This window comes from Cnephaeus nilssonii, assembly GCF_951640355.1.
Source record: "Cnephaeus nilssonii genome assembly, chromosome: 20".
Lineage (NCBI taxonomy): Eukaryota > Metazoa > Chordata > Mammalia > Chiroptera > Vespertilionidae > Cnephaeus > Cnephaeus nilssonii.
The window spans coordinates 34,005,908-34,026,562 of NC_137091.1; the positions used below are offsets into that span (position 1 = coordinate 34,005,908).

The following is a 20,655-nucleotide window of genomic DNA, read 5'->3' on the forward strand; positions in this document are numbered from 1 at the left end:
AGGCCCCACCGCGACCACACTGAGCTGTCAGCTAGCTTCCCGCAAGACAGGCCGTGGACCTGCACAGGCCAACCCCATTTCCTCTCTAAAGCAGGCAGTCATGGGGATTCAGCCAGGAATGGAATAAAGGTCGACCGTAAAGGTCACCACACGAGGGGAGGCAAGAGCTCGGTGAGGCCAGAGCCACCTACCCAGAAGCACCTGCGTGGCCTGGCCTGGGTCTGCTGAGCTAGCAGGAGAGTGCCCCGATGGACTGAGGAGAGCCCGCTCCAGGGCAAACCCGAGGCCCACTTCTCTGCCGGCACAAGACTCGCTCTGGTAAAAGCAGGCAGTCTACCTCAGAGGCCTCCTCCACGTCCCCCTCCACATCCCACTCAGGGGCTCTCACTGGGCCCTGCTCAGCCATGCCGTCCCCTGCCCCTCCCTCTGGGAAGAAGGCAGCAGCCTTCCAGTGCCCCCTCCCCCAAACGCATTACACAGCAGGGAAACATTTATGTCATCTGCCCAGGGACGTCTGAAAGGGCAAAACTTAAGTGGCTGCCCAGCCATCCACCGCAAAGGCCAATGGGATTGGGCATGTCCACTTCCCTCCCTCCCTCCCCAGGGCCAAGCCAGGTGAACACACTGCCAGGAAAAGCCCACCCGCTTCTCTCGTGCTGCCCATTCTGCTGGGAGCTGAGTCTTCACAGCACAATCGAAGGCCCAGGGCCAGGGATCGTGCCAAGCAAAGCGGGCTCAGAGCAGAACTGTTACCAGCTCAGGAGGCGAACCCCTCAGCTCAAGGCAGCAGAGGAGGCACATGCCAGGCCAACAAAGGAGGCTATGGGGGTGGCACTGAAGGGCCGGTGGGGGAGGGCGGCACCTGAAGCAGAGGCGTGCAGGAGGGGCCTGCCCTGGCCCTCGGCACAGAGCATGTTCCTGCAGCAGCCAAGTGCCTTGTCATTCAAACCAGCCACAGACAGGCCTGCGCACCTGGTAATGAGCGCTCAGGGACACGGGGCAGTGAAGGCTGCAATTTATACATTAGCCCACAATAATCACTCTCCAGGCAGAAATGGCACGCTGGAAGGCGGTAACCGTTTAGCGGGATCCTCTGATCACCTCCAGTGTCCCCGGTTAAGTACAGCTTCTGCCGCAGCACCACTGCTGAGAGGAATGGCTGCGGAGAGAGGTGGGTGCGGCCAAGGGCCCTGGAGCTGGCAGGTGCCCTGGGTGATGGGGGAGGGGTGTCTCACAGCAAGGCCCAGGCCTCTGCTCCCGCACTTCTCACACAGTGCTACCCCATCTCAGGTGAGCCGGCTGAGGCAGGTGACACATCCGTGGCCCTGCGGCACTTAGCCAAGAGGCGGGCACACAGCAGGCATCCGGTAATGCCCTGCTGTTAGTGATGGGCCTCAGAGAAGGACCCTAGGTTGTCCTCTCTAACTGGAACCATCTCCCACCACACCCACCATGGAACCATGCAGGAGTGCTGGTCCACTGAGGCCAAAGCCTCAGGCACTTTAACAAAGCCAGGAGTCCAGAACTTTAAGATTAACAAGCAGGATCTCTAAACAAACATGACCACAGTATGGCTCTGGCGCTGACACCCCTTCCCAACCGAGGGTGCAGGGCTCTGGCCCAGAGCAGGCTGTCAACAGGCCTGACCACTAACCCCCCCCCACCCCACCCTTTGCTACTCTTCCCCTCCTTGCAATCCACAAGAGGGCCCTGCACCCCCACCCCTGGCCAGCCGGGGTCAGTGGGCACCGTGACATCACCCAGACTGCTCCTTACTTGCCCATCCAGGTGGCGTGGCTGGCAGGCAGCCTAGGCACAAACAGCGTCGACTTCCCGGTGTCGATGTCAATCACGCCGTAGCAGCCCGGCTCAGTGACTCCGAATGCCCAGTGAAAGAAGGACTCCTGTGTCAGGAACGAGGACCACGGTTACCCAGGCAGCAGGACAGAAACACGAGGATCAAGGGAGCTGGGGCACCTGCCTCAGGCTGGCCGCCCTCGAAGACTGGCCCCCAGCCTCACACAACCCTCCCTCTCAGCTTTCTGCCCCCACTCCGGCTTCGGGTTGCCCGTCTCCTCCTTCCAGGGTTTGGCAGGGGCAGCCTGGCTGGCTCCTCTGGCACTGCTTTGAGCCCTTTCTGATGGTATGTTTCACGCACATGTCCCAGCCCCACCTGTACCCCCACCTCACTGGCCACACCCCTTGGCCCTTGATAGGGCAGAGGGTACCCATGGGCACTACAGGTCCAGCTCAGCCTTGCACATGCCTCTCTGCCCCCTGAATCTCTGCAGCCTCAGTGCCGCAGGCAGGCAAGATGCCACCTTGTCTTAGACACCAGGCTGGACATCTGCACGGAAATGGAATCCTCCACCCAGGACTTCTTCCTTCCTTCTCCCACCCCCACGGCTGAGGCTGACTTCTGTGTTTAGCAATAAACACTGAGCTAAAGTATCGGCGGAACGGTATAGCAAGTGGAGGAGGAACTCTTCCGAAATTAACCTTGCAGAACATCAGTGATGGAGCCAACAGCTGAATTCAGGAGATCCGTTTTTAAACCACAGACCATGTAAACTTCAAGAGGCACCAGGACAAGTCAGAAAAAAACTTTAGACCTCCACATCTAGCAACCAGGGGCCTGCAGGCTTGTGACTACAACCATGAGACAGAGGGAAGCCTTCCAGCAGGAGGCGCTTTCGGTAAAAACACGGTCATCGCTCTCGGCAGCGGATCTCAGCCAGTCTGTGTCCTGTGGCGTGGACAGTCCAGCTGGGGAGGCCAGGCCCCTGAATGCCGGGTGGCCATGTCTCCTAGGCCCCTGGCTATGGGTGGCCATGTCCCCTAGGCCCCTGGCTGCAGGTGGCAATGTCCCCTAGGCCCCTGGCTGCGGGTGGCCATGTCCCCTAGGCCCCTGAATGCTGGGTGGCCATGTCCCCTAGGCCCCTGGCTGCGGGTGGCCATGTCCCCTAGGCCCCTGGCTGCGGGTGGCCATGTCCCCTAGGACCCTGAATGCTGGGTGGCCATGTCCCCTAGGCCCCTGGCTGCGGGTGGCCATGTCCCCTAGGCCCCTGGCTGCGGGTGGCCATATCCCCTAGGACCCTGGCTGCGGGTGGCCATGTCCCCTAGGCCCCTGGCTGCGGGTGGCCATATCCCCTAGGACCCTGGCTGCGGGTGGCCATGTCCCCTAGGCCCCTGGCTGCGGGTGGCCATGTCCCCTAGGCCCCTGAATGCTGGGTGGCCATGTCCCCTAGGCCCCTGGCTGCGGGTGGCCATGTCCCCTCAGCTCTGCTTGTCCCCAGGGAGGTCCTGGAGTTTCCAGTATGTCAGGCCCCAGCTCTGGGCATGGCAGGGAGAAGAAAGCACTAGACTTGGAGTCCAGAGATGGGGTTCTGATTAATCCCAGCTTCACTCTTGGAGCTTCAATTTCCTCATCTGTAAAGTAGGTGCAATGCTAGGATCAACGAGAGTGGGCCAGCTGAGGGCCTCACTGGTTTTCTCAGGGAGCTCCTCTGTCGAGTGTCCTTGCTCCTATTCCTGGGAACTGGGTGACGTCAGCGATTCTCAGCCAATGCCTCCACATCCAGACTGGCTTCCTGCAGCTGGGCCACCTGCCACCCCACAGGTTTCCAGAACCGCAAGGAGCTCCTGGACCGCTTCCCAGGTAAGGGTCGCAGGGTCAGCACTGGCCAAGCTGGAAAGAATACGTGGGCCTCCGGCTCCTGCTCAGCACCCTGCTCACGTGCCTCCTCCCTGACCTCTGCAGCCCTCGTCCTCCCTGCTGCAGGCAGAAGGAACTGCCCCGCCCCCCGGCCCCATCTGCACCTCTCTCTGGCCCTAGGAAGCTGCCCAGCCCACCCTCTGCCACCCACTCCTATGGACACCATCCCCCCACCTGGAACACCCATCCCCAGCGCCACCTGTCAGAATTCCCCTGGCCTCCAGCAACCACACCAAACGCTGCCTCCTCCCTGAAGCTAGCCTGCTTGCTCCCCCAGGAATATTATCCTCCTGTCCTCTGACCTGAGAGAGCTGACTGGCTGGTGACAGCTCGGCCCCCAGGAATGCAGGCTTCCTTGGCGCCCAGGCCCAGGCCTGCCTGCAGAGAGCCTCTCAGGGTCCCTCAGGAAACAAAGCTGCCCAAGGCCCTCCAGGCTGGATGCTGGAGGAGGGAGGCAGCCGCAGGAGGCCTGGTGCACGCCTGGAGTGGGGGAGCTGCAGGGGTGGGCTCACCTGACGGAAGAGGACCCCAGTGTCCGTGCAGTAGCGCTGCGTCTCCTCCCCACCCTGCAGCAGCACAACAGAGCCAGCCTGCACAGCCGGGTTCCTTCGCAGACGCTCACACAGGCGCTGCCTGTTCAGGGCAAAGAGGGCCAGAGGCACCTTCAGGGTCTCGTTCCCCAGCCAAAACCAAGGTCTGCAAAGACAAGAGCACACACAGCCACACAGGCCTCTGTTAGCACTGCCAAGCACACCCATCATGGTAGTCTGAGGTGACCAGAGGGCTAAGCCTGACATGGGACCCCCATTAGCACAAGGCTCCTCACCGGCCTCCCGAGGACCACAGGGGCTTGTCAACCACAGCCTCCCCACAGTCCGTAGCACTGGGCACAAGGGGGGATGTCACCAGGGCAGGTGAGGCGCAGGGAGGGAAAGCCTGCAATGGTTTGGCGACATACTCACTCAATTCCTGCCCTCAAGGACCTTACACCCACGCCTGAGAAAACAACACTGCATTCCTGCCCAGGCGCCTGCATGCTGCCATCTTCTCTGCAAATCACAGACTTACACACACATACACACACACACACACCCAGGATACACCCCCACATACACCCAGGATACCCCTCCCCCCCCACACACACAGGATACCCCTCCCACACACACATACATCCAGGATAGCCCCACACACACACACACACACATACTCAGGACAACCCCTCCCCCTCACACACACACCCAGGATACCCCCCCCCCACACACACACACACATACTCAGGACAACCCCTCCCCCTCACACACACATACGCAGGACAACCCCTCCCCCCCAACACACACACACTCAGGATACCCCCCACACACACACACACCCAGGATACCCACCCCCCCCACACATGTATACTCAGGATAACCCTTCTCCCCCCACACACACACACCCAGGATACCCACCCCCACACACACATATACTCAGGACAACCCTTCTCCCCCCACACACACTCAGGACACCCCCCCAACACACACCCAGGATACCCACCCCCTCCTCACACACACACACTCAGGACACCCACCCCCCCCCACACACACACACTCAGGATACCCAGCACCCCCACACACACACACCCAGGACAACTCCCCCCCAACATACACACACTTTCAGGATATCCACACACACACACATTCAGAACGCACACACACACTCAGGATAACCCCCCCCACACACACACACACACCCAGGACACCCAGCGCCAGGCCCAGGAGTGTGTGCTGAGTGACCAAGGGGAACCATGACAAGATGGGCCTGGGAGTGGCAGCCCCACAGGTGCTGACCTTAAGGAGAGCAGCCAGCAAGGGATTGGCTGCTGAGACTCACTGGGGATGGGAGGAGCCAGGCTTGGCAGAGCAGGTGAGTGTATACCCCCACCTCTATCCCCACCCCATACTGGCTTCCATTTTCACTGAGTTACACGCTTATCCTCCCAGCACTCACTCCCCACACCTGCTCCCACAGCTCCTCCACTTGGCATGGCTGCCACCTCGATGCCTATTCCCTGCATTGCTCCAGCATCAATTTTCCCCTCAGGAGCGTTCTTGGCATCCAGACACACAGGAACCTCACCTGTCTTTAAAATCCTATCTAATAAAGAGGGAATATGCTAATTGACCCTCACCCCATCGCAAAGATGGCGGCACCCACAGCCAATAAGGAGGGAATATGCTAATTGACTGCCCCACCCTCAAGGATGGTGATGCCCAAGCCAATAAGGAGGGAATATGCTAACTGACTGCCACACCCTCAAAGATGGTGATGCCCAAGCCAATAAGGAGGGAATATGCTAATTGACTGTCACGCCCTCAAAGATGGTGGCTCCCACAGCCAATAAGGAGGGAATATGCTAATTGACTGCCAAGCCCTCAAAGATGGCGGCATCCACAGCCACCAGATGGCGGTGCCCAGTCCCCTCAGCCCCACAGCCGCCCAGGGCCGCCCAAGGCTCAGGTAACCAGGGCTGGCCAAGGCTTGCGCTGCTGGCAGTGGCAGAAGCAGAGGTGTGATCGAGGCGTCGCCTTCCCCTGATCACCGGGTCGCCTCCCGCCCCTGAGGGCTCCCAGACTGTGAGAGGGGGCAGGCCAGGCTGAGGGACCCCCACTCCGGTGCATGAATTTTCATGCACCGGGCCTCTAGTCCTATCTAATAAAAGGGTAATATGCAAATTGACCATCACTCCAACACACAATATGGCTGCCCCCATGTGGTCAAAGATGGCTGCCCCCATGTGGACACAAGATAGCCACCACAAGATGGCCAGCAGGGGAGGGCAGTTGTGGGTGATCAGGCCAGCAGGGGAGGGCAATTGGGGGGGACCAGGCCTACAGGGTAGAGCAGTTAGGGGCAATCAGGCCTGCAGGGGAGGGCAGTTGGGGGGGACCAGGCCAGCAGGGGAGGGAAGTTAGGGGCAACCAGGCTTGCAGGGGAGGGCAGTTGGGGGTGACCAGGCCAGCAGGGGAGGGCAGTTAGGGGCAACCAGGTTGGCAAGGGAGGGCAGTTAGGGGCAATCGGGCTGGCAGGGGAGCAGTTAGGCATCGATCAGGCTGGCAGGGGAGTGGTTGGGGGTGATCAGGCTGGCAGACTAAAGCAGTTAGGGGCAATCAGGCAGGCAAGTGGCTGGGAGCCAGCAGTCCTGGATTATAAAAGGGATGTCTGACTGCCCGGTGGGATTGGGCCTAAACAGGCAGTCGGGCATCCCTTGAGGTGTCCCAGATTGAAGATGGTGCAGGCTGAGCTGAGGGACACCCCACCCTCGGGCCTCTAGTAAATAAATAAAAGCCCTTCCCTTGACCCCCATGCTCCTCCGGCAGTCTAGTTCTCTCTCCCCTTTGCAGTAAACTTCCTCTGAAGCCACCTAAGCCCTCCATCCCCATGTCCTAGCCGCCATGCTCTCAAGGCACTCCATCAGACCTCAGCCCAGCTCCTCCCTGCACTGCAGAGCCCATAGGCCTCTGGGTGCCCAGCACACTGAGGGCCACACTCCCTGCTGAAACCCTGCCCAGCTCCAGCCACACCGGGCTCCCTCCATCCTCCACTCGCCCTCCATGCTGGAGTTCCCATCTCCACCAGGACCACTGCAGGGAACTCTCAACTGCTCTCAGTCCCAGATTCCCCCACAGCCTGGTTTGCACCATCCATAGGGGCCCTTCAAAGATGCACATCTGAGCAGGCACTCCCCTCCTCAAGCCTCCTGCTTTCGAATGCACTCGGAACACGGCGCAAGCTTATTCCCCAGCTTTGAGGAGCTGAGAACCAACACCCCAACTCTGCCTACAAGGCATTCTCACTCCTCCCTAAACACCAGCACACTCCCCACCCCACAAGGGCCTTGGCGCTGCTGTTCCCAGGGAGGAAAGCTCTCCCAGTGCTCACATCCTCCTTTCCCCAGGCCTCTGCAGAGCCTCTTCCCAGAAGCTTTTCTAAAAACCCACCCAAACCGTATCCCCTGCTCGCTTCATTCCTCTCTGGAGCCTGTATCACTGCCTAACATCACATGTTTGTTGGCCTGTTGGCCCCCCAGGTAAAATGGAAGCTGCAGGAGGGCAGGGACCTTGCCTCCTTCCCTGCACCTGAGAGTGCTGAATGCCTGAGAGCAGGAAGGAAGGGCAGCCCCAGCAGGTGGGGTGGGCCTAGGGGGCTGAGGGGGGCGGGGGGCGGGCATGGAGGCCGAGCACAGCCCCGAGCTGAGGTGAGAGTGAGGGCTCTGCCTGGGACGGCATGAGAGAGAGAGCCGAGCCAGGCACATAGAACTTCTCTCACTGCACTTGGTTTCAGAAAGGCAGCGGGCACCGTATGCATTCACCGGGCTGTGGTGAGACAGGGCAGTGAGCCCGGACAAGGGGAACAGGGAAACTGAGACAGACCGCTGAACAAACTGCAGAGCGATTTCCAGCAGGTACAGAAGGTCACCTCCCTAGACATAGCATCTAGACCTCAGTTGTATTTCAGCTCCAGGCCCAGAAAAGCTGCCAGGACCAGCTGCAACGACCAACCAGTGGAGACCACGACTTTGAAAGGATACACCTGGAAAAGCTAATGAATAGCCTTCACTCTATTGAGATCCTTCCCTAGACCTCCCCTCACCTTCTAACCTCTAAAAACCCTCTATACAAAGGTCTCAGGGTCCTCTCTCCCTCCCAAGAGCAGGCCTGCACCTCTCCCTTTTTCTTCACCCACAGGCGTGCATCTCCTAAACTCTAAGGGTCCCCAGAGACTAGCAACCAGGGGAGCAGTGGGTAGCGGCAGGTGGCAGCTCCTCTCAGCTAACACCCTGATCCTGTGTCCAGGGCCCCCTTTTCTCTGACTTTGCAGTGAGCCAAAGCAGCCCCACCTGGGCTCTCCTATTGCTTCTATCCTAAACCCTTCCTCGTGCCAGTGTCCCCAGCTTTAACAAACATGCTCTCAAAATCACCTCGACTCATGCTGTGAAATCTCTCCTGCACGACATCAAGAACCCACAGGCTACTGGCCAGCCCGAGGCAGACCCGCTCAGGGACAGTGGGACCCTCAGAGGCAGAAACACTCCTCACAGCTTGGCTCCTCAGGAGGGTCTTCCCTGGCTCCCTCCCCTGCCCATCCCCCGACTTGGAATGGGCTGGGCTTCCTCCACTCTCCTAGCTCTGCACCCAGGGAACGCCTGAGGACTCTTCATCAGCAAGCTTCTCCGTGCCTCTGGCATCCAGGTGGGTCTAGCCAGGGAGAGGCACCGAGGGGGCAGGAAGGAGGAGACTAGAGTAGGTGAGGAGACGGGGGAGAACAGAGAATCCAGTCCCGGCTCCCTCCCTGGCGGAACCTGGGACTATGACGGCTGGCAGGCCCTTCACACAGGGCCACAGTCCCCCGAGGCCGCCCTTCCTCTAGCACACCCTTTGATGGTTCCTGACCAGCTTCCCTCCCCTTTCTCCCCGACTCCCCTAACCTGCCCACAGCTCTAAAAACCGACCCTGCACTGCACTCTCTTCAGTCACCCCTGAGGAAGGCTCAGCCAGGGCCCCAGCTGCAAGGACACATTCCCCTGCTAACACACATGCAGCCTGTGTCCACTGAGGCTCATCTGTGAGGTCCGCCTCTGCCCACTGGACACCCTGCGGAAACAGAGACCCGGGTCTGCTCTGCTCACTGCTACGCCCAGTACTTGGCACCCTGCTTGGCACACAGCAGGTGCCCAATAATTATTTGCTGAATAAACAACAGTCACAACATGGGGACACACACACACAGCTGTGCAGATCAGAAGTTGCCACATCAGCCTCCGCAGGGCAGGAAGCAGAACCCTTGGGCCCCAGCCAGGCTGGGACAGGTGGAGGGCCATGCACAGCTTACACATGCTGACAGGACCACAGCCTCCCTCCCCGCTCCGCGGGCCCCTCCCTCCCTCTCTCCCAGAAGGATGGACACAAGGGGCCAAGGGGCCCAGTCAGTCAGACCATTTCCTGTCTTCTCAGCCACAAGGATGAAAGGGCAGAGGTGACGGTCATAATGCCTGCATCCCAGCTGGCCACACTGCCAGGAACTGAAAGTGCAGCCGCCAGCATCCCTGCAGTGTCCCCCAGGGCCCTGCACACTCTTTTCCCCACTCAGCGAAGCCCATGGAGTGGGGTGGGCACGGGGGAAGAACCTCATCTTTACAGACTCCCCAGCAGCACTGAGGGGATGACACCCAGGCACTGCCACAGATGCCCCACCAAAGGGGCCCAGACCCAAGAGGCCTCCAAGCAGAACCGGCTGAAACCTCAGCCTGCAGAGCCCAGTGCCACCCACCTCACTCTCCACCACTCCTGGCCCCTCTGGCTCAGTTCCCTCCTCAAACACACCAGCTGCCAGCTCCATTCCACCACTGGGCCTGCCACCACACCCCCACCTGGGAGGCTCTCCGAAGGGCTGGGCTTCCTCTAGTCTAGAACCTTCTGAGAGGCCTAAATCCCCCAAGGAATCCAGACGATGGCCTTCTGGCACGAGGGCCAAGCAGCCCAGGTTGAGACAGAAAACTCGATAAGGCACCTCTCTGTGAGCCCCTGCTGCTATTGCGAGGAGCACCTACAATACTGCCCGGCCCTATGCAGCTCAGGGAAGGCAGCCCAGCCTGAGCCAGCAGGCAGGCTGCTGAGCTGCCGTCTTTCATGACGGCAGGGCACCCCCAGAATCCAGGTTTATAGAGACATGCCCTTTGATTCCTCATGGCATAAACCAAACCACCAGAGAGAATGCTGGGCCCAGAGCCAACGCGGTGACTTTTCTCTGCAAGTTCAGCAAAGGCAGCACTCATAAAACATCTCTGACTGGTTTCTGCTGGAACTCTGAACAGGCACCCGGAATGTAAAAGGCAAGAGCCAGGTCATCCTGAAGTCCCAGCAGAGGTCTACTTTCCTGCAGGCAGCCGAGGGCACAGGCAGTGCCCAGGGAAGACAGCAGGGGCTGGCAGACAGTGGCTCCCGGGCATCAAACACTCCACAGAATAAGCTCTGGCCCCCACAGGCCGGCTCGCACCCTGCGGACCGACCACCAGGGCCCAGGAAGCAGCCAGTGGCCAGGACTGGGGCAGCCCCAGGAAAGGGTGATCCTGCAGCCCCTGCAAGCAGTTCCCTACCCCCCAATTGTACCCATTCCCAAAATCGGTTCTGAGCCCCCTCTTCCTTTGCCCTCAATGGCTACCTGGCTTGTGGGGTTCTTACTCAAGGCTCCTAGACGCCTGGGGATTCACCGATAGAATTTTAGGACTCCATTTACTTGGATGGGAAAAAAAATTGTTTATTTGCTCTAACCTCTCAAATTTTCTTAATGTAAGCAACTAACCACAACAGCATCAGTAGTGTGTGAACTGTCACCAACAAAAACCACAGGTATCCTATCTAATAATAGAGTAACATGTAAATTACCATCACTCCGCTACGCCCACGATTGGGCGGCGGGAGGCTGGGGGGCGGGACTCGGGGTGGCCTATCCGGCCATTGAGAGGCAAGGATCCCCTGCCACTGAGGGGGGCTACCCTGCTGTTGAGAGGCGCAGGGGGCGGGACTCCCGCCCCCTGTGCCTCTCAACGGCCAGATCCGTGGCCGCTGAGGGGGCCTGCCGCGGACACCCAGCTGCACCTCTCAACGGCAGGGTAGCCAGGTGTCCCCGGCAGCCCCCCTCAGCGGCCGCGGACCATCAAAAGTGGGGGAGCTGGGTGCCTGTCTGCTCCGGCACCAGGCACCCAACTCCACCGCGAAAAGTGAAAGCGTGTAGGGGACCCTACACGTGCATGATTCAATCATGCACTGGGCCTCTAGTTTTCATATATCACTGATGTCACAGTATCTCAAATTATCACTTTTGCTCTCACTACTTCAAAATTAAGGTGGGTATGGGACCTGTGGCTTTTTTTTATTTAATAGAGGCCCTATGCACAAAATTTGTGGATGGGGGGAAGAGGGAGACGGTCCCTCAGCATGGCCTGCATCCTCTCCAATCTGGGACCACTGGCTCCTAACCACTCACCTGCCTGCCTGCCTGATCACCCCTAACCACTCTGCCTGCCTGCCTGATCACCCCTAACCACTCTGCCTGCCTGCTTGATTGCCCCTAACCGCTCTCCCTGTTGGCCTGATTGCTCCTAACTGCCCCCATTTCTGCACCTGCCATTGTGGCTTTGTCTGGAAGGAAGTCCGGAAGGATGTTCGGAAGACGTCCAGTATAATTAGCGTATTACCCTTTTATTAGTATAGATGTGTTGATAAAGTATATATTACTATACCACAAATTTATTTTTAACATGTTAATAACTATTTCAATATAACTGGTTTTCCTTGTAATCCTCTGTGTTTTACTTCATGCATTTAAAAACATCATGCTGAGGAGGGTGCAAAGGTCTCTCTGGTGCCCACACAGTCCACAGCACAATTTAGGACAAGATTCTTGCCCTAGAATGTGTCACCACTTTTGGATGGAGCCACACTGCCAAGGACCAGTCTGTTTCCTCATCCTCAGCCTCCAGCACAGGCCTGGCACCAAGCCCACTGGCTGACTGTCAGCCAGGCCAGCCTGCTCACCCTGGTTAGAGGGGCCTCTAGGCAGCTGGCCAACAGCTCCGCTCTGTCTCCCTCTCTCTAGAGGAGGGTCAGGGGGCTAAGCAGAAACAACTGAGAGAGGGCTGTGTGGAGTCTGGACCAGGCCTGGGAAGGGCTGGGGAGGGCAAAGGGGCACTCAGTGGCCAGTACACAGACCCACCCCTACCCCAGCCCAGGGTCAGCCTGATGCCTCCTCTCCAGGAGCAAAAGGTCCTATCAGGGTGGGAACGAGCTTTGATTTACAACCTGACTCCTCCAGATTCTTTCTCTCCAGAAGAATGCTGACTCTAGTGTGACCTATGATCCAACAGGTACACACCCAGGGAAGCTCACCTGCTACTTCTCTCTGGGCAAAGGCTCTCTGGGCAGCAGATCCCTGGGAGCCACTCAGTTAAAGAATTGAAGATACTTCTTCATCCTACTCAAAATTATGTCCCTCTCCCACCCACAACTCCTTTCCTCAATTTCTAAGAGCCTCCCGGAGAGTGGATCGGCCTATTGGACAATTTAGAGTAAATCCCCCTTTTCTTCATTCAGCAGCATGTCACCCAGCACCCATGACAGGGTAGCCACATGGCCGTGGAGATACTAACTGAACAGGTCCCTAGAGGCATAAAGGGCAGCAAGCCCTCACCAAACCATCATGGGCAGGCGTGCAGACGTGAGGAAGCATCCTGCCAGTGGGGAAAACTGGGACTCTCTGGAACTCAGGGGCTGGGGGGGGGGGGAAGCGGGGGGAGAGGATGGGGTCAAGAAAGGATTCTGAACAGGGACCATCTGAGCTGGTCCTGCAAGTATGTGAACAATTATGTCAGAGGAACAGGACACTTCAGGGCCAGCAGGTGGGCAGGCAAAGGGGAGAGGAGAAAGAAAAGAGCCATGTGGGGGAGCAGATGCAGGCAGGTCCTGTACAGGGGAGAAGGCTCAACTCTATCCAGGGAAAGCTCAAGACATGGTCCAAGGAGAAGACAGGGCTTCTTCCCACCAAGTGCCATGGAATGGGGTGGGGGTGACCTCAGAGCAGGCGGACCCTCTGTCTCAGACTTGAACTCCCTTCCTAGAGAGAACTGAATCAACCTGACACAACCTCCAGAGGAGGATTTCAAGTTGAATCTGAGATGCTATCTTAGGGCTTGCACTACTCCCAAAATCACATGGCACACAGCCCAGGACTCCCATGGCCTCTCCTGGCCCAGGCTCTTAATGCCACCAACTCAGACTCCCTGGGAGCCCATGACCATGACTTGATGGTGGGGTGTCCCATTATGTCTGAGTTCAGACCCATGCCCTCCATGGCACACACCAAGACCAGAGGAGGCGGATGGATGACACAGTCCCATGTGTCCACCTGCCCCAGTGGCCCGTGAACACCTAAGGGTAGGCTCAGTACTATTCCTGGAAAACAGCAGATGCCCACCGTGTGTCCTAAGATCTTCCAACCTTGGAGGCCAATAGAGGGGGTCACTTTCTATTGTCATTCTCCCCCAAATAAAGATGCACTCATTCTACCGGTTCCTCCATTCTGATCTCAGCACCCAGCCTTGCATCTGGGGAAGTTCTCCCTCTTCTACCACTGCCGTTCCTAGCCCAGCACCACCCGGCCCACATGCTGTCCTCCTCCTGAACTCACACACAGCCCAAGGCAGTGATCATCGAAAAAGCAGATATGAGCAGATTAAAGCACTTGAAGGGCTCCAGGCCCTCAGGACAAAGTCTGGAGAAGCCATCTCGGGCACCACACCCTCCAACGCGGAGACTCACACTCCCGTGCCCAGAACACTCTGAACTCTCAACCTTTGCTCAAATGTTCCCTTACCTGGGACACTATCACCAATGCTGCGGTGTGACCCCGCCTGTCCATACTTTCGCCCACTAGGACCACTCACTCATTCTTCCATGCAGCAGAATTTATGAAGCACCTACTGTGTGCACTGCGCACTAGGGATGCCCGGGAGTGAACCAGAGAAAGGTCCTGACCTTACATTCTAAATGGGAAGACAAGAAGCATAAAAACCTATGTACTATATACTTTAGTAGAACAGGTACTTTGGGAAGGCTTCTCTAAGGAGGTGACATTGGGCCCCGAAGGAAGTGGGGAAGTGCCCCCATGTCAAATACTGCCTCTTCCCCAGCGCCCAGGGCCCTGGCGCCCTGGCAACGCGCCGCCTTCCCATCTGACGGTCTTGGCCATGAATGCGCGCGTCCACCCGAGCCCCCACCTCGGCCGGGCCGCACAATGGGGACGAATGGGTCCTCCCCCTGCCCCCTACCCAGGACCCAAAGGGAGCGGGGAGCGGAGCTGCGGGCTCATCGCCGCCCGGGACTCGGAGGGCGGGACGAGCCTCCCCGAGCGAACACGCGCAGCGCGCCGCCACCCAGAACGCCGGCGGGGGCTGTCACCCACCGGGCAGCCAGGAGGCCCAAGCCCCTCTCCGCGCCGCCGGGCGAGGCCGGGCACTGGAACGGCACTCACCTCCTGGCAGTCGCCATGTTCGCCCCGCTCCCGCGTCACGTGAAGTGCGGCATCAGCTGAGGCCCGGCCGGTCCCTCTGCGGGGGGCGGAGCCTGGGCGGGGCGGGGGCGGGGCTGGGGGAGCCGGAGCCCCGAGGAACCCCGGGAGGTGGAGCCCTGAGGGGCGGAGCATCTCTCTGCTCAATGGCTCAGGGCTACAGCGAGGGGCGGGGCCGAGGCGGGAGGGCGTGTCCGGAGGGCGGGGATGCCTCGATTCTGCAGCCCCCGGACCTGGAGTCTCAGCCCGCCCTGGGAGGGACACCTGGCGGAGGAAGCCCCTGACCCAAGCTAGGGGTGGGCCAGAGGTGACAGCTATTGCTTACGAAAGGCAATGGCTTGAGCAAAAGCCCGGGCAATTGGAGTAACAGAAAAGTTCAGTGTCCAGGAGAGAGGGTGTGGGAATGAGGGTGGCCTTAGAGTAAGGTGACCAGATTTTAACATTGGTAAAGCGGGAGGGGGGGGGGGGAGGTTCTTGATTAAAAATTTGGTCTATATGGAGCAACAAAAATTTTCATAGAATGGCCAAAACCGGTTTGGCTCAGTGGATAGAGCGTCGGCCTGCAGACTGAAGGGTCCCAGGTTCGATTCCGGTCAAGGGCATATACCTTGGTTGCGGGCACATCCCCAGTAGGAGGTGTGCAGGAGGCAGCTGATCGATGTTTCTAACTCTCTATCCCTCTCCCTTCCTCTTTGTAAAAAATCAATAAAATATATTTTTAAAATTTTTTTTCATAAAACGCAAAAATAGTATTGTAATATATTTTTTAAAATTTCAACGTAAGTACAATTTACAAATATAATAAATAAATAATTATGTATAGTATTATTTTATTCTTTGGCATATTTCTCATTTGAGTGAATTTTTTTTAGTAGATTGCTGTCGTTGTTTAAAAGGTCATGAATTTGCTGTAATGTAAGTCGTAAGTGTCACTTTCAAGGCCGGCGCTAGACTTTTTGCCGCCACTATAAAATATAAATAATACGAGTACTGTCTGCTAAATTCAAGAACATTTATGTATTTACGAAATAAATAAATAAATTACTTACCTAAATTATCTGAATAGCTGATTTGTAATGACATCATTTGTTTAACTAGCTCACTAGCATGCAGTACGATGTGTATCGTCTGAGAGACAGTTACAAAATGTTTTCGTCGTTGCCAATCCCAAAAAATGCCATTGTTCATTAAGTCCAAACAATGGTGGTCGAATTCTAACAACTGATCAACAATGCGAACTTTGATAAGCAGTTCTCAATAATCAGTTCTCAACAATTATTTGTTATTATTAAAGTTTAACATTATAAAATTAACAAAAATAATATAAAACTCATATCCTGGCTAAATGGCCACATGGCCGCCGAAAACCATATATTCCCTTCCCGTTCTCCCGCCGTTCCCTAGCTTGTCGTGCATTCTTTCCAAAAATCGGGACTTTTTTAAAACGCTGCGGGACGCGGGACAAATTGTTAAAAATCGGGACTGTCCCGCCCAAAGCGGGACGTCTGGTCACCTTACCTTAGAGGTAAAAGCAAGGATCAGATCCTGCTGGGCTTTGAATATGGGGCTGGGGCTTTATGTCTGGTAGGAACTTTCCAAGCTCCCTCAACTGCAGGATGAAGGAGGACCTGGAGCAGGAAGGCCAATGAGGGTCTCTCGGGAGGGTAGGCACGTAGAGGAGACAGTTCAGGAGGGAGACTCTACCAGAGAGCATTCCCCTCTGCTCTGCTGGACACTGGTGTTAGGTGCAGGGTCCTCCTGACAGCTGGGCGGAGGGTACCAGGGAGGGGAGTGGGAAGTAGGTGTTCCAGGAGAGCAACCTGGGCTGCAGGTGCCTGAGAACAACAGTCATATTAACAGCTACTGCCAACTTACTGTGCCCCAATCCTCTGCAATGTTAGCTCATTGAGTCCTCATCACAGCCCTGTGAGGTAGGCTCCCTCCTGAATGCCATTTTACTGAGGCCCAGAGAGGTTGGTAACTAGCCTGAGGTCACACAGGGGCCAAGTTCATGCAGTTAGTCACACCCCTGAAGAGTGGCCCACACTGGCTCCGTGAAGGAGAGGGACCCATTGCTGGGGTCCTGGGCCATAGGATGGTGTGCAAGTGTGTGTGGACAGGAGGTGGGTCCCAGCACATGCCCCTGGACTCCTAACCCCAGCCCCCAGCCGATTCAAAGCTGAAAGTAGCTTCTAGTTGAAGGGCTTGAGTGTGGGGTGTCTCTTGTTTCTTTATCAAGACAAGAATGTGGGTCTCCGTGGCTGGGCTGGGGGGTGGAGGGCACCAGGGCCTATGAGATGGAGAAGCAGCTGTTGTTTGTCCCCCCCCCCCCAAAGCTGGGAAGAGAGCAGGCCCCTGAAATAGGGGGAGGAATCGAGCCAGACCATAAGCAGAGTGGGTAGCACCACATGGCTGCTTCAAATCTCAGTACCATCCCTGGTTTCCTCACCTGTCGGGTGGGAGCTGATGGTACCCACCTCATGGGACTGCCTGAGAATTTCCTGAGCAAACACCCAGGCACCTTTAGCGCCCATGGCACAGCCAAACAGGCCAAAGCTGCCAGGAGGAAGGTGGCCTTTCCAGATAAATGCAGATAAGATCAAGGAGAGGTGATGGGAGCAGGGCTCCCCACCTGCCTCCCCCTTTCCACTATGCATAGGAATTCTCAGGGGTCTCTGTCCTCCAGGCAGGACCCCGGAGCGGGTCCATCAGCCAGTGTCAAGGGAGGAAACCAGAGGCACAAGGCCCTACACCCCACTGCCGGCCCTGGGTCCCCAAGAACTTGAGCCTCCCATTAAGCAGTTGCTCTACCTTCACCTAAAGAGACTTGATGTCCTAATAAGGGACACTTTTTAAAAATAACCAATGGTGAGCAGAATGCTCACTTTATGGAAGGAAAATCCTGTTCAAGAGCTCGTCGTCGTCCCTCTGACCTTTCTTACATAAAATACGTCAAAATTAAGCTCCTTGCCAGCTCTGAGTATGTATGAATGTGAAAAAGAAGTGAATATGCTAAACATCCACAAAATAATAAGGGGAGGGCACCTACCAACTGAGTGGAGCGCTCTTGTTTGTGAGCAATAATAGGAAGGCCCTGCCCATGAGGCCTGCCCACCCAGGCCCCTCTGGACCAGGGGCCGTTCCTGCCAGTGTTAAGGAGCCTGGCACAGAGGGCTGCCCACCACCCCTCCGCCCTCCCCATCAGAGCTCTGGCCGGGGCACCAGGAGGCGTGGCCCTGGGAGCAGGAGACGATGGCGTAGTTATTCATGCAGGGCAGGCCCTGGACACTGCTGGGAGCCAGAAGGCAATTGGGGGAAGATTGATTTTACAGAGTTGGAGCGGGAGTGTGTAAATCAACAAGAGAGCGGCAGGCAGCATGCTCGGGCCTCACGCGGAGATACCTCCGAGGTCACAGGCCCTTGGCTGAAACAGTCTCCCCTCTAGTGACCCACAAGCAGCGGCTGGGAGATGTTTGTGCTCAGCGGACCCAGCAGCCGGAGGACCGTAACTTCCCGGGGAGTGCCCCGCCCCCGCCAGAGGCCCCGTGGAAACCAGCTCCCTGTGCCGCTGTGACACGGGGTCCTGCCAGGCTTCCCTGCCCTGCCTACCCCTCTCACCCTGGCCACAGGCTCTGGCCGCTCCCTGGGCACGGCTGACCACGGGCTGCCTGGAGATGGCAGGCCCAGGGGTGACCACCAGCCAGACTCTGACTCATGAGCCACCCTTGGGGCCTTTTAGGGGGGTCCCCAGAAGAGCCATGCCATGGGCCCCATCCATCTTCTGCTGCACACCAAGGACACTGGCCTGCTGGAGGTGGCCTGGCCCTGAGCCGTCACTCAGGAAGCCACTCTGTGACTGGCCGCACTGGGAGGGGGTGGGGTCTAGACCCTCCCCTAGAGATCTAGGGACAGAGAGGAAGAGGAGCCCTCAGTGTTGTTCCCAAGGAGCCCCCATCTGGGAGGGCCGACAGCAGGGGTGAATGCACTATTTCTTACTGTGGTGAGCAGGGCGTTCCTGAGAAATTCCAGGCAGGAAAGCATGGGGTCCGGGCCCATGGCTGGCGGGAAAGAGGCCTCAAGAGGGTTGGAGGGGAGATCTGGAAAGAGCCAGCAAGACTCGGCACCAACCACATGGGGGCCCCAGCTTCGGGTGGTGAAACCCCACAGGGAGTGTCATTTGGGGTTTCTGGGATCGCGTTTTTGCCTTTGCTGAGAACGGAAGACTGGGCTAAGACACCAGCGCCAAATAGGCTGAACAGAAAGATGGGGGGCGGGGGGAGATAGAGGGGTGTAGGTATGTGGGGCTTGAGGTGGGGGCGGGTGGCATATTCTAGCCTGACCTCACCCTCGGTGGGGAAGGAAGGAGCGTGATGGGAATGAAATGCCCGCAGCTGCCTCTCCATCATGGCTCTGCAGGTGCCCCCTTCAGCGTCCGCAGCGGCAGCCCTCGCCCTCCCACTCCTGAGGCCAGCGTGGCCTGCTCTTCCCTCCAGGACACGCCACAGCTGTCACCACCATCCGTCAGGCCCCGGAGGAGCCCACATCACGTCCTTCTCCTCCTGCCCGCCTGCCCCTGTCTCCGTCCTCCTGCAGGAAGGAGGCGGCGGCGCTGAGGGGCCTCCCTAGGAAGCCCCGTCACCGCCTCAGATGAAGTGGTCCCTGTTGAGTGCTTTGCCAGGGTCTGCGGGGCAATTCAAGATGAGAAATGGAACAGTGGCTTCGGAACGGCAAATCATTCCAACAGCACCTTAAAAACATCAGCGGAAACAAGCTCTTTGTGTGTGTGTGTGTGTGTGTGTGTGAAAATGGGGAATATATTGTTTTCCACTGTTTGGAAGACTGTTTTCTCATCTTGAAGTCACAAGCTGTTTTCTTCCAGAGAGACTTATAAATACATCCAATTATTGACATTCAGTATGGGAAATAAGGTTCTGAAATGGTTTTCTTCTGCGCACGCGGAGTGGGCTGGCCAGGGTGGGCAGGTGATAATTACTTTTATTTCTTACAAGTCCTGGTCATATTGGTGCAGAGCGGCTGCTCTCCCCACCTTTTATTGCTTTCACCTTGATTACATTTCCCATGTTGTGCAGGGCTATTCATTGGAGTAACTTTATTACCACATTTCAAGATCTTGATAAAAATGAAAGATATTCCTAATATCCAAAGTGTGAGTGCAAAGGTCCGGGGCAGGGGAATCTGGTTCCGTGGCTCCTGTCCTGGAGAGAAATCTCCCCGGGGGACGGGCTCTCCCCTGCCCAGCTCCAAGTTACTGAGCGTCTCTGATGCTCCCGCAAATATTCACAGCTGCCCCTCGCCTAAGTTCGTGTCAGGGTAGCAATTCAAGGAGGATGCTTTCAGCCCTCCCTGAAACCACCCACAGACCGTGGTGAGGAGATCGGATGGGGTGCCCCATGAAACACTCAGCACAGCCCCTGGCTCCTGAGGACCAGCATCCTCACTTCAGTGGTCCTGTGAGAAGTAAGGTAGCAGGAGAGGACCAAGACCCTCATCCCCAAGGGGTGATGACGACCAAGATGCCCGGTGAGTTCCCTCTCAGCCCTGCCCACCTGCAGAGCAACTTCCACATAAAGGGGTGGGTCCACAGCCCCAGGCCCGAGTGGTCAGTGCTCACTGCCTTCCAGAGGACTCCCCCTCGAGCCAGCCGGGATCCTTGCACGTGGGCTGGCACTCTAGCAAATGAAGAGCTGCAAGGAGGTTTGTGAGACAGGTTAGGGACATAGAATAGATCGCAAAAGTGACTTCAAATTCTGGTCCCTGCCGTGTCCACATCCTCGCTTTGTGATGCTGCAGCTCCTCCCATTCAGAAGAGGAGTCTTTTC

General features: G+C 57.3%; 1 protein-coding gene across 1 annotated transcript in view; it reads right to left on the reverse strand.

Moving 5' to 3' along the window:
• PEPD (peptidase D) overlaps positions 1-14,860 on the reverse strand; it is a 119,130-nt gene extending 104,270 nt beyond the window's left edge. The window contains exons 1-3 of the mRNA XM_079799578.1: positions 14,780-14,860; positions 4,228-4,411; positions 1,777-1,904 (exon numbers count right to left, since the gene is read on the reverse strand). Of these exons, the coding sequence (XP_079655704.1) occupies positions 1,777-1,904; positions 4,228-4,411; positions 14,780-14,796 (329 nt within the window). The 5' untranslated portion in view covers positions 14,797-14,860. The remainder of the gene's footprint in view (positions 1-1,776; positions 1,905-4,227; positions 4,412-14,779) is intronic.
• Between the last annotated feature and the right edge of the window lie 5,795 nt (positions 14,861-20,655).